The 12,956-nt window shown below is 38.6% G+C and overlaps 1 protein-coding gene across 1 annotated transcript in view; it reads left to right on the plus strand.

The window, feature by feature from the left end:
• Nucleotides 1-12,956, plus strand: part of EML5 (EMAP like 5) — a 172,546-nt gene that overhangs the window by 74,599 nt on the left and 84,991 nt on the right. The window contains exons 12-16 of the mRNA XM_056133752.1: nucleotides 6-112; nucleotides 1,017-1,135; nucleotides 2,143-2,329; nucleotides 7,953-8,058; nucleotides 11,266-11,359. Of these exons, the coding sequence (XP_055989727.1) occupies nucleotides 6-112; nucleotides 1,017-1,135; nucleotides 2,143-2,329; nucleotides 7,953-8,058; nucleotides 11,266-11,359 (613 nt within the window). The remainder of the gene's footprint in view (nucleotides 1-5; nucleotides 113-1,016; nucleotides 1,136-2,142; nucleotides 2,330-7,952; nucleotides 8,059-11,265; nucleotides 11,360-12,956) is intronic.

Consider the following 12,956-nt stretch of genomic DNA (forward strand, 5'->3'; position numbering starts at 1 on the left):
TGCAGAGAGTCTGGCTGATTCTAATAGTGATGAATCAGACTCAGATTTGTCTGATGTTCCAGAATTGGATTCTGAAATTGAACAAGAAACACAGCTCACCTACCGTCGGCAGGTAGGTTTGAATATCCTCCCCAACTCTGCTCCCACACACACACTGCAAAAAGGTTTATTTTCTTCTCTTTCTCCCTGTTGTTTATTTTTTTATTTTTATGTTTGATTATTGTATATTTTCAGAAAAATGTGGAGCATTCTTTCTCTTTTTGAGTTAAAGTACACTTATGTAAAGGGCTGAAGTGATAGTACAATGGGCGGGGCATTTGCCTTGTACACAGCTGACCCAAGTTTGACCCCCAGTACCATATATGGTCTCTGAGCACTGCCAGGAGTGATCCCTGAGTATAGAGCCTGGAGTAAGCCCTGAGTATAGAGACAGGAGTAAGCCCTGAGCACAGTAAGGTGTACCCCACTGCCCTCCAAAAAAAACAAAATAAATAAATAAAAGTGAGAGTACAGTATGTAGGGTCTTTGCATTGCACGTGACAGATTTGATCCCTGGCAATACATATGGTCCCCCAAGCCTGCCAGGAGTCATCCCTGAGCACAAAGCTAGGACTTAAGCCCTGAGCACTTCTGGGTGTGGCCCCAAAAATAAACAAAAAAATAAAGTTTACTTATTCCTTCATAAAAATGAGAACTTGATAATACTATGTACTTGAAGTCTCCCTTCACATATACAATTTTGTCACAATGTGCTCTCATATTCTTCCATTAAAATGTCTTCCAGTGAAGCATAGACATCCCCTGGAACACTAAATAAGTCTTTTTTAGTGATAATATAGAAAGTGTATATTAATTTATTTGTTCCAAGGAAGTAAATTTCATAAAGGACATTCCTACATGAGACTATTCAAAAAATTCAGTGATCAAATTAATGGTAACCATATTCTACAGGAATGTGTGAATATCTTTATTGATATATATTCTAATATTATGTCTACTTGTTTACATTTTTAAAGGTTTACAAAGAAGATCTACCTCAGCTTAAAGAGCAATACAAAGAAAAACAAAAAGATGGTACTTTTAAAAGAAGAGACCGGGCTCCAGGAAATAGTATTCGATTACACTTTATTCATGGGTATAAAATTTTTTTTTACTTATGTATTTAAATTTGATTCACACTGACTAGCTGTGTGAATTTGAGCACTCCACCTAATATTTCTGTGTCTTTTCTTTCTCATCTTTAAAGTGGAGATTATAGTACCTACTTAGAGTTCTGATAAGATAAATAAGTGACTTAGAACACTGATGTATTATAAGCACTATATAGATCTTACTAACTTAAAAATAGTTCTCACGAAAATTTAGTATTATAGTTATGGACATGGATACATGGATCTCTTACTAAAGAAATGAAAATAAGTAAAACGTAAGCTATTATCATCTCAGTTAAATATATCTAATTTGTAATGATACTGTGGTGGCTTTGGCCTGAGTATTTTGTCCCATCTTTTTATTTTATTTTTTGCTTTTTGGGTCACACATGGCAATGCTCAGGGTGCTCAGGAATTACTCCTGGTGGTGGTCAGGGGGCCATATGGGATGCCAGAGCTAGAACTGGGTCAGTCATGTGCAAGGCAAATGCCCTACCAGCTGTACTATTATTCGGGCCCATTGGTCGTCTTCTTTTAATTCAGATAAAATCATTTCTGTATTCATTTAGAATATCTGGTAGTACAGATCTCACATTTCATCCCAGCAACAAAAATTTATAATTCAATTCTTTTTATTTTTTTCATCAAGCACTCATTTTCTTGCCTGAGTAATAATACAGATTTGAAGAAGGATTTATTTAGTAAAAATGTTTTTCCTCTAGTGTCAAAATAGAAATTACTTTTATGAAGTTCTGTTTTGTATATTGTATTTCTTTGACCCAGACAATTGCTATAAATTGCTATTATTTTCACACAAATAGTAATATACTATATACATTTTCTGCACCTTTTTTCTCTTAATGTAGCTTGAAATAAACTTTTTAATCAGAACAATTTATAAAACCTTACAAAGACTTGTATTTCTGCTTTGTTTGAATTGTTCATGTAACATACGAATATTGATTTTTATACTACCTTTTTCTGTATTTAGTTACAGAGGTTATGATTGTCGAAGTAATCTGTTTTATACTCAAATTGGTGAAATTGTATACCATGTGGCAGCAGTGGGTGTCATTTATAATCGACAGCAAAACACACAGCGCTTTTACCTGGGTCATGATGATGATATTCTCTGCCTGGCTATTCATCCTTTGAAAGACTATGTGGCAACAGGCCAGGTATGTAACATCAGGCCAAATAGGTTAGACCTATATGCTCAGGGGGCTGGGGACCACTCTGAGATACTCGACAAACCAGGCTAGGTGACTCATGGCACTTAAATGGGGAACACCAGGACCACCCCAGTGGTGCTTGGGAGCCTCTTGGACTTATTCATCAGTGTCTGGGGGGGCAGGTAGTGCTGAGGACCTACTAGAATGAAACCAATTTAAATATTGGTGCTCTACTCCTGTGAGTCAGGGATGTGAGGGAGTTCAGGCCACAGTATACTACTGTTTGCCCATTGAAGGGAGGCAACACTTTGTCTCTTACCCATCTTTGATTTTCCTTGACTCTTTAATAAAAAGACAATTTCACTTAATCACTTAACTTCCCTTTAGTCATCGATTTGCTCGATCGGGTGCCAGTAACGTCTCCATTTGTCCCTGTCGTGTGCTAGTGTAGCCCAATGGCCTCTGTTCGCTCTGGGAACATGAAGAGCCTCAAACCGATCATTCATGATCTTGATTAAAAAAAAATACAATTTAGTAAGAGAAAAAAGTTTGTTGACATCCCACAGGAGAAACCTCAACAAAAAAATAACTCAAAATCGTGGCTTAATGGATGGACATGGGGAGTATCATGTGGTGTGAAATCAGTCAGAGGGAGAGGGAAAACATAGAATGATTACATTCATTTGTGGGACACACAAAAAAACCAAAATAGTATGTGGTAAATGTCAGAGACACAGAAACAAGGGCGCCAGCAGGACTGGTCTATGCTAGAGCTTTCCAATAAGCAGGAGCAGGTGTGCAGTTAGGATAGAGAAGGACCACTATAACAATGATAGTTGGAATGATCACTCTGAGCAAGAACTAAGTGCTGAAAGGAGGTAAAGTGATACGCATGATACCCTTTCAGTAACAGTATTACAAACCACAGTGCCTAAAAGGAAAATGAGAGTGAGAGAGGAAAGAGAGAGAGAAGAAAAAGAAAAGTGTATGTCATAGAGAAATATTGGATCAGGCGGTGGGGCAGGAGGACAGAGCAGGTGGTGGGAAATGTACACTGGTGAAGGACTGGGTATCAGAACATTGCATGACTGAAACTCAGTCATGAATAGCTCCGTAACTGTGTATCTCACAGTGATTCAATTTTTTATAAAAAGTTATAATTCTTGATAAAGGGAGCATTTTGGAATGAGCTGGAAATAAAGTTCAGACTGTAAATTTAAAAAATGGGCCAGAGATAATACAGTGGGGAGGGTGTTTGGCTTGCATGCATCCGACCCGTGATCAATCCCCAGCATCCCATATAGGCCCCTGAGCACAGTCAGGAGTGATTCCTGAGTGCAGAGCCAGGACTAAGTCTGAGCATAGCCTGGTGTGTCCTCCCAAAACAAAACAAAACACCAAAAAAAATTTTTTAATGGGGGTCAGAGGACTAGTACAGTAAGTAGGGTGTTTGCCTTGTGTGTGGCCGACCCAGGTTTGGTCCCCAGCATCCATGTGGCCCCCTGAGCACCATCAGAAGTGATTCCTGAGTGCAGAGCCAGGAGTATCCCCTGAGCATCACCAGGTGTGACCCAAAATGCAAAAAAAAAAAAAAGAATAAAAAATTTAAAAACCTTAGAAGTTTCAATTTTTTAGTTTTTTTTGACTTAGAATATACTGAAAGAAATAAAATTATAGAGAATTGGGAGCCAGAAAGATAGCTAAATTGACTAAACACATGCTCTGCATGCAGGAGATTCAGGTGTAATACTCGACACTGCATGCTCTGAACACTTACCTGAGTGGGTGTGGCCCATAAAAGAAAAATAATTTTTCTTAGAGAAATGGTAGGATAAAGAAAAGCAATTTTAAGCTTCTAAAGATGGCACCATGGGGACAGTATAGATACGGGAGGAGACAAATGGAGCAAGATTGTTTTGTAAATTCCTGTAGTGTCATCCTTGCATTAAAGTCTGTTTCCAGTAAAAAGAAAATTGAGGAGGAGGGGTAGGTGGGTTTGGGCCTTACCTGGCAGTGCCCGGGGCTTATACCTGGCTTTGTGCTCAGATATCACTCCTTGTGCTACTTAGGGGACCATACGTGATGCCAGGGGTCAAAACAGGGTCAGCTACATGCAAAACCAAGTGCCTTACACCAGTACTATCTCTCCAGCTCCAAAGTAGAATTTATATCCTCAAAAGGTTGTACAAAAAACTTGCACAGTATGTCTGTTAAAGCTCAATAAAATTTTAAAATGTGTAGGACCAGAATGATAGTATAGCAGATAGGGCCTTTGCCTTGCACACGGCCAACCAGGGCTTGATTTCTGGCATCCTGTATGGTCCCCTGTGCACTGCCAGGAGTAATTTCTGAGTGTAGAGCCAGAAGTAACCCCTAAGCATCATCAGGTGTGACTAAAAAAGGGGGAAAAAAACCCATAAAATGTGTGTATATATTTTGCCTTTATGCAAAAACTGTGGATTATTTCCTGACTTTGCTACTTTTAATTACCTTCAGCTCAAAATAATGTTTATGTCAGAGAGACATACTGATTTTCTTTACCATCAAGCAGTAGCTCCTTTGCTTCTGGCTTTGTGTAAACAATTCTACTTCAGGCCCTGTAGGTTCCAAACCTTCCTCCCAAGGCACAAACTCACACTGCTCCTTGCTTTCACAGTTCTTCATTTCTTAGCTGTGTTATCTCACAGCCAGTCTGAGCTGTTTATCTGTAGGCTACTCAAAAAAATGATTTCTTAAAATTGTTCAAAATTGGGGCCAGAGCAATAATACAACAGATAAGATGATTGTCTGGCATGTAGTTGATCTGGGTTTGATCTCCAGCACTCTATATGGTCCCCTGAGCACTGCTAGGAGTGATCCTGGAGTTCAGGGGCAGGAATAAGCCTTGAGCATCAGTTGGCATGGCCCAAAAACAGAAACAACAAAATTTCAAAGTTTTTTAAAAAATGTTGAGGAGAGAAAAATAGTACAGAGATTAAGGAACATGCTTTTCATGAGACCAAACGTGGTTCAGCTCCTGATACCATTCCCTGAGCACTGCGGCTGTGACCCTGGAGGCTTCTAAAAAGCACTGGGTATGGCCCAGGAGGCCCTGAGCATTGCAGGGTGTGAGTAGCACTACATCCTGGTGCCCTTGTAGTCAGCTGCTGGCCAAGAATCTCTGGGAGTGACCCCAGCACCTCCTGAGCACCACTGGGGAAAGAGAATGAAAGTACTTCTGAAGTATTTCATCTGACTACTGAAATTTGTCTAACTAATATTAATGGTGGTTTCATTCTGTTCTGTTCTGGTTTTGAATACAAACATCCCCTTTTCAGGAATTATAAGTTTGGTGGGCAGTGAAAAAAACATGGGGGAATAAAACAACAATTGTAACCTGGCATCTTATATTTCTTTTTATAAATGATACATTATATTTTTATTTTAAATATATATTTAAATGGAGTATCTTGAATGTTAAACTGGAGTAACTGGTATATCAAATTGTACCATAGCTTGGAAATCTTGTTTAATTTAGCAAATATTTATTGAATGCTTGAAAACATAGGCACTGAAGAAACAAAAAAATAACTTGGATTGGCTGCAACTATTAGGAACTAATAATATGATATAAGCATTGAGCTAATTATAGAATATATACAATTCCCCAAAAGTTCACCCTTCGAGTGTCTTGTGGACATGTTAGATACAGTGTATAAAATGGAAAGAAATGAGATTAGCCATCTTCCAAATCCTCTCATCCTTGTGTACCACTAAATGACACCATTATTAACTTGGTTGCCTAAGCCTGAGATCAGACTTGTCCTCCACTCTCCTTCACACTTTTGTGGCCAGGCATTCCTAAAATTACCTACCTTATTTTATCTCAATATAGGTAGATTCCCTACCCTGAATTTATCTTTGCTTTGTTGTTACGATTTTGTTTTATTTTTTCTCTGCTATCAGTAAAGTGCTTTATAATTTCTCAACTATTGATGTTGCCACCCAGCTGGTCTCCTGCCTTCCTTTTTTTCCACCTAGCCATTTTCCAGAGCTACCAGCACTTTTTTTATTTTCTTCAGTGGTATTAATAATTTTTTGCCTCGTGTGCCTAAACCCATTAGGATGCAACATTAGGGATTAAACTTAGGCATTAACCTAGGTTTTATGCCTAGGAATTAAACCTATCTAGCCAAATCACTTTTTAAAAAAATTATTTATCTCCTTGTAAACTATATTTCTGCTTCTGGGCTATTTGTTCAACTTGTATGATATATCTTCATGCCTTTTACTTAGTCCCCCCTCTTGGACAGTTCTTCCTTTCTACTTCTGTTCAGCCCTCAAATTTTCTAACTCCTACAAGAATGAAGAAACTTTATGAGAATTTGTCTCACTCTCCTCCCCACATTCCTAAATGAGATGCCCCGAGTGTGTTCTAATAACAAATACTACCTTTTAAATCCAATCATATCCGCTTGTGAGCTATGGAAAAATTACCCACTATCTCTAGGTCTTAGTTCTCACATATTTTAAAATAAAAATAATCTCAGTGCTTCTCACTTTCTGAAGGCCAACCTCAAGTATCATCCCTTCCATGAAGTTTTTCTCAACCACCTTCTCATCTTTAATCACGTATTACCAGGTGTTCTTGTTTAAGTGAAAAGACTTATTTTCCTCCTGAGCTTACAAATTTTGCCTGAATGTCTTAGTAATATAGGAATACTGCCAGTAATAGGTGCTCAAGATTCTCTTTATTGATGTGATACAGGATAAAAATTTCTTTATTTTGATTTGGGGGCCACACCCAGAAATGCTCAGGGTTTAGCCCCTGGCTTTGTACTCAGGAATTACTCCTGGTGGTGCTCAGAAGGACCCTGTGTAATGTCAGAGATCAAACCGAGGTCAGCTGCATGCAAGGCAAATGCCCTATCCACCGTACTATCACTCCAGCTCCAATACAGGATAAAATGTAGGAGCTCTAGGTTCTAAAACATTCCTAGAAACTCTAAGTCTTGCCACATTTGCTTTTGAATAACTGTAAGAGAAAATGTCTGCCTTTTTTTATTGTTATGTCAGTAGCAGATGTGATAGCGATTATAAAGTTTCCTGTTTTAGGATGATCTCACTTATCTGTGGAATATAAAATACTGGATGAGGAAATGTAGCGTAGTAAAAGAGGATGTTTAGATCATCCTTAACCTCAGTGTTTAGAGAGGAGACAAAGAAGGAAAGAAATCAAGGGTGGAAGAAGAAAATGAGAAGTAATGGGTGAATAAGTATCAAGGCTTCAGTTATACCAGTGATATGGGTGAGAGTCATATATCCAAATCATAGATTGAACAGAATTGAAAACAAGGTTTAAGTGGCAACCACTGAAACTTTGTAATATGCCTGGTCAAGTTCACAGGCGAGGGTGGAGTGAGGGTTGGGGTGGGGAGGCAATCTGGGAACACTGGTGCAGGGAAGTTGACAATGGTGGAGAGATTGGTGTTGAAATATTGTATGGCTAAAATATGACTATCAGTAACTTCGTAATTCATGGCTCTTTAGTAAATTAATTTTTTAAAAAGTCAAAAGTTTCCTATTTTGTTTTCTCTTAAGATATTAAATCATTTAATTGTGTGAAATGACTTTTGTAATTCTCTTTTAGGTAGGTAGGGATCCCTCAATTCACATATGGGATACAGAGACCGTTAAACCATTGTCAATATTAAAGGGCTACCATCAGTGTGGCATCTGTGCTGTTGATTTCTCAGGTATGGATATTTTCTCTCTTAGTAAGACTAATGAAAATTCAGAGATGATTCAGACAATTTCCATCAAAACTGGTGTTGCATAACTTGTTATTTAGCTGTGACCTTTCCCTTTTTTATCAAATGTGCATATTGTTGTTCTAACAGATCACAGTGATGATAGTGGATTTACTGGATGGCATATAGGTATACAAATAGGTGTACTTTTTGGTGCTCATTAAAATAGATTTATATTAAAATAAAAACGTGTCTGCAGGGGTCGGGGAGAGAATACAACAGGTAAGGCACTTGCCTTGCTTGCAGTCAATCCAGTTTTAAACCCCAGCATCCCATATGGTCCCCCTCATCACCAGGAATGATTCTTGAGTGCAGAGCCAGGAGTAAACCCTGAGTACCACCCAGATGTGGCCCAAAAACAAAACCAGAAAACATGTGTTTGCAACATCAGTAACTATCTCAGTTACCGCTAGTTGGATGTAACTCCTTTAAGAAAATTTTTATTTCATTTAATGTTTTCCAGCCACAGAGTAAACTTGGAAAATGTTTAGAGTAATGTGAGAATTGAGATTCTTGTTCAGTAACATTTCAGTGAAGTGACAATTCTAAACTTGCTTATCAAAATAACTTTTAGATTATGTTATCTCCTTGGTTTATGGTGGGCTAGAGTGATAGCACAGCGGTAGGGCGTTTGCCTTACAAGCGGCCAACATGGCCAACCCGAGTTCAATTCCTTTGACCCTCTCGGAGAGCCTGGCAAGCTACCGAGAGTATCTCGCCCGCACAGCAGAACCTGGCAAGCTACCCGTGACGTGTTTGATATGCCAAACACAGTAACAACAAGTCTCATGATGGAGATGCTACTGGGCCCGCTCGAGCAAATCGATGAACAACGGGAGGACCGTGACCATGACCGTGACCGTTGGTTTATGGTTAAATCTTTAACTACTATGTTTCCACAATGAAAGGATGCAGATTAGGAATAAGAGGGATAAGAGATAGATACAGAAATTTACATTAATAATTACAATTTTCTATTAAGAAGCAGTAAATTAGAACTGGGCCTCAGTGATGAAGTGCATGTCTGTATGAAACCCTGGGTTTAGTCTTTGGCACCACAAAGAACAAACAGATACTGAGAGGATATCATGTTTATTTCTTTACTTCTTTTCAACACGCAGTTCTTATCCAGATTGATCATTTCCAACTCTTTGTCATAGTGGTCCTTTCTCTAACCCAACTACCTTCTCCCCCAGCATTTGAAGCAAGCTTCCAACGATGGATCAATTGTCCTGGTCCCTGTTTTTACTGTCTCTGGGTATTAGTCTTATGATCACGATCACGATCATCCTGTTGTTCATCGATTGACTCGAGCAGGCACCGGTAACGTCTCCTTCGTCCTAGCCCTGAGATTTTAACGTGCCATATTCAAGGCCCTTTCAGGGTTAGGAGAATGAGACCCATCATTGTTACTGGTATTTGGCATATTGGGTACGCCACGGGGAGTTTGCCAGACTCTGCCGTGTGGGCAGGTTACATTCGGTAGCCTGTCAGGTTGTCCAAAGTAAGAATGAGATAATAAGATGTTGCGCGGCCGCATTTGTATTAGTATTAGTATTAGTCTTATATTGTGGGGTTTTTTTTTATTTCCCACAAATGAATGCTTCAAGTTCTGGGGAAGAAGAGAGTTGGGATAGAGAAGGGACCACTATGATAATGATACAATGATGGTTGAAAACAGTTACTGTGGGCAAGAAATGTGTGCCGAAAGTAGGTAAAGGAACAAACCTGAACATGATAACCTCTTAGTATCTGTATTGCTAACCATAATCCCCAAAAGGAGAGAAAGGGGGAAAGAAAGAGAAAGAGAGAGAGAAAGTGCCTAGACAGGCTGGGGGGGCCCAGGAGGCCACGTAGGTGGGAGGGAAACGGGAGACATTGGTGGTGGGAAATGTACGCTGGTGGAGGGATGGGTGCTGGAATATTGTATGACTGAAACTAGATCATGAACAGCTTTGTAACTGTGTATCTCATGCTGATTCAATTTTTAAAAAATTAAAAGCAAACAAACCCCAGTAAATTAGTGTGCTCTGACTAAAGTCATAGTGATTTTACATAGTGATTCTACTACATATCATTATCTGTAGTAGAACTTGGAAGGAAAGGAAATGTAAATATACAATCAAAGCCCTGCTAAAATTTAACTGAAACCTAAGCACAAAAAATTGTAAGTCGGGGCTGGAGCGATAGCACAGCGGTAGGGCGTTTGCCTAGCACACAGCCGACCCAGGTTCGATTCCCAGCATCCCATATGGTTCCCTGAGCACTGCCAGGAGTAATTCCTGAGTGTATAGCCAGAAGTGACCCCTGAGCATTGCTAGGTGTGACCCAAAAAGAAACAAAAAAACAAAAAAAAAATTAAAAAATTGTAAGTCTACAACTGTACCTCAAGGTGTTTCACTAAAAAAATTTAAAAAATAATAATAAATAATAATAAATTGAGTGGCATACTAAAATAGCCAACAAAAACAATATCACTAGTAGTTATAGTGAACTAATTAAAGTTTGAAAAATATATGGTTGTCCATGGCCATATCACCCTGAACACGCCTGATCTCATCTGAAAAATCATGGTAGAGTGCCAAATATCTTATTGTATTAAAATCTTTACAAACGTTTGACTTTAGCATGAACACATGCTTATTTATCAGCATGGCTAATATCACTTAGCTAAATAATTCCAATTTTTTAATACAGTTACTAACTGTTGTTTTATAATAGTAACAACAAAAGTTGTTGACCTTAACTATGTATTAATTGCAATAGGTAGGTATAACCCATATTTTTCTCATTTTTAATTTTTATGAGTTCTTATGGTAACTTTAATTAAAAGAAACCCTTCTAATTTTTCTTTTCCTTCTCATTTTCTATCTCTTTCCTCTTTCCTTCTTATATTCCCCCTTTGCCCCTGTTCCAAGTTGGTGGATAGAGACAGGAACTGAGAGCAGAGAAAATATATACAGATTATAGACTTAAAGAAACTTCTCCCCCAGCTCCTATAAATTCTGGTTCTTATTATATAGCTGTATTCATATTTACTTAAAATTTAACATGTTTTGTAAAATTTTTAACATGGAAAAATGATTTTAGAATGCATACTAAGTATGTTTTATCTAATGGTTGTCAGTATGCCTCTCTGATTAATTTTTGTAGCGGATGGGAAACGTTTGACTTCAGTTGGAATAGATGATAGCCACAGCATTGTTCTGTGGGACTGGAGGAAAGGAGAGAAGCTCTCAGTAACAAGGTAGGAAGAAGACTTGATTTGACATTGGCAATATACTGAAATTACTTGTACTTCAACACTTTTCAGTTAAAACAGTTTGAATTCAGGGCCCAAGCTAAGATAGTGGGTAGGGTGCCTACCTTGCATGCGGCTGACCCAGTTCAATCCCTGTTGTCCCATTTGGTCCCGTAAGCCCACCAGGAGTGATCCCTGAGCACAGATCCAGGAGTAAGCCCTGAGCACTGCTGGATGTCACCCCTAAAAAACAAAATTAAAAACTGTTTTTATCTTTATTAGTATAAAAAAAAATGGTTATCTTTATTACTTCAAATTAGTATAGTTTTGGTAAAAAGTACAAGTGATTTCAGAATTCACTTATAGATTCACTCCTTATAAACCCACTTCATAGTGTTGCTTTTACGTTTTGAGGGTCACATATGGTGGTGCTTAGGTACTGCCCCCAGCAGAACTTAAACCATGTACACTAGGAACAAGTTTGGACCTCTTGCAAGCAAAGCATAGGATTCAGTTATTTGAGCTATCTCCCTGGCACTTAAACCTATTTTTTAAAGTAAATATAATATGATTTTGGAGCTAACTGTTGGCTTAAGTCTTTTGTACAAGGACTGGAGGAGAGATAGTACCACAGGTAGGGTATTTGCCTTGCATGCAGCCAACCCAGGTTCCATCCCTTGTACCCCATATGGTTCCCTGAGTACCACCAGAATTCCTAAGCACAGAACCAGGGGTAACCCCTGAGCATTTCCAGGTGTGGCCCCAAAAGAAAACCAAACCAAATAAAATAGATTTCTGTGTACATGAAAAGTGAATTTTGAGGTATTGTAAACTACTGGACAGTAAAAAGTCTAATAAATTGTACATACACAGCAATAGCACAGTGGGTAGGTCATTTGCCTTGCATGTGGCCATCCCAGGTTCGATTTCTCTGCCCCTCTCAGAGAGCCTGGCAAGCTACCGAGAGTATCCTGTCTACATGGCAAAGCCTGGCAAGCTACCCATGGCCTATTCGATATGCCAAAAACAGTAACAAGTCTCACAATGGAGATGTTACTGGTGCCCGCTCAAGCAAATTGATGAACAACAGTAGGATAGTGCTACAGTGCTACATTTTGTTAAAGAAGATATAGGTATACAAATATTATAGTAGATAATTCAGATTTTTTTATTTTCTAAATTTTCTAAAATGAGCAAATATTGGGGCTGGAGTGATAGCACAGCAGGCAGGGCGTTTGCCTTGCCCGTGGTCGACCCGGGTTCAAATCCCAGCATTCCATATGGTACCCTGAGCACTGCCAGGAGTAATTCCTGAGTGCAGAGCTAGGAGTAACCCCTGAGCATCGCCGGGTGTGACCCAAAAAAGAAAAAAAAATGAGCAAATATTTTAAAATTATAAGAATAATAGAAGTTTATTTAAAAAATGATCACGATTCCATGGTTTATAGTACTATCAATATTGGTTTCTTGTATACATCATTCCACTGCCACACCCTTCATCAATGTACCCAGCTCCCATAGCAGTTTCTTTAAAGTAGAAAATAACAGTGTCAAAGACTAATTTTTTAACTTCTTGTACTTAAAATGAGACTTTGAAAATTAA

The sequence above is a fragment of the Sorex fumeus genome, unplaced genomic scaffold (assembly GCF_029834395.1).
Source record: "Sorex fumeus unplaced genomic scaffold, SorFum_2.1 ptg000098l, whole genome shotgun sequence".
Taxonomy (NCBI): domain Eukaryota; kingdom Metazoa; phylum Chordata; class Mammalia; order Eulipotyphla; family Soricidae; genus Sorex; species Sorex fumeus.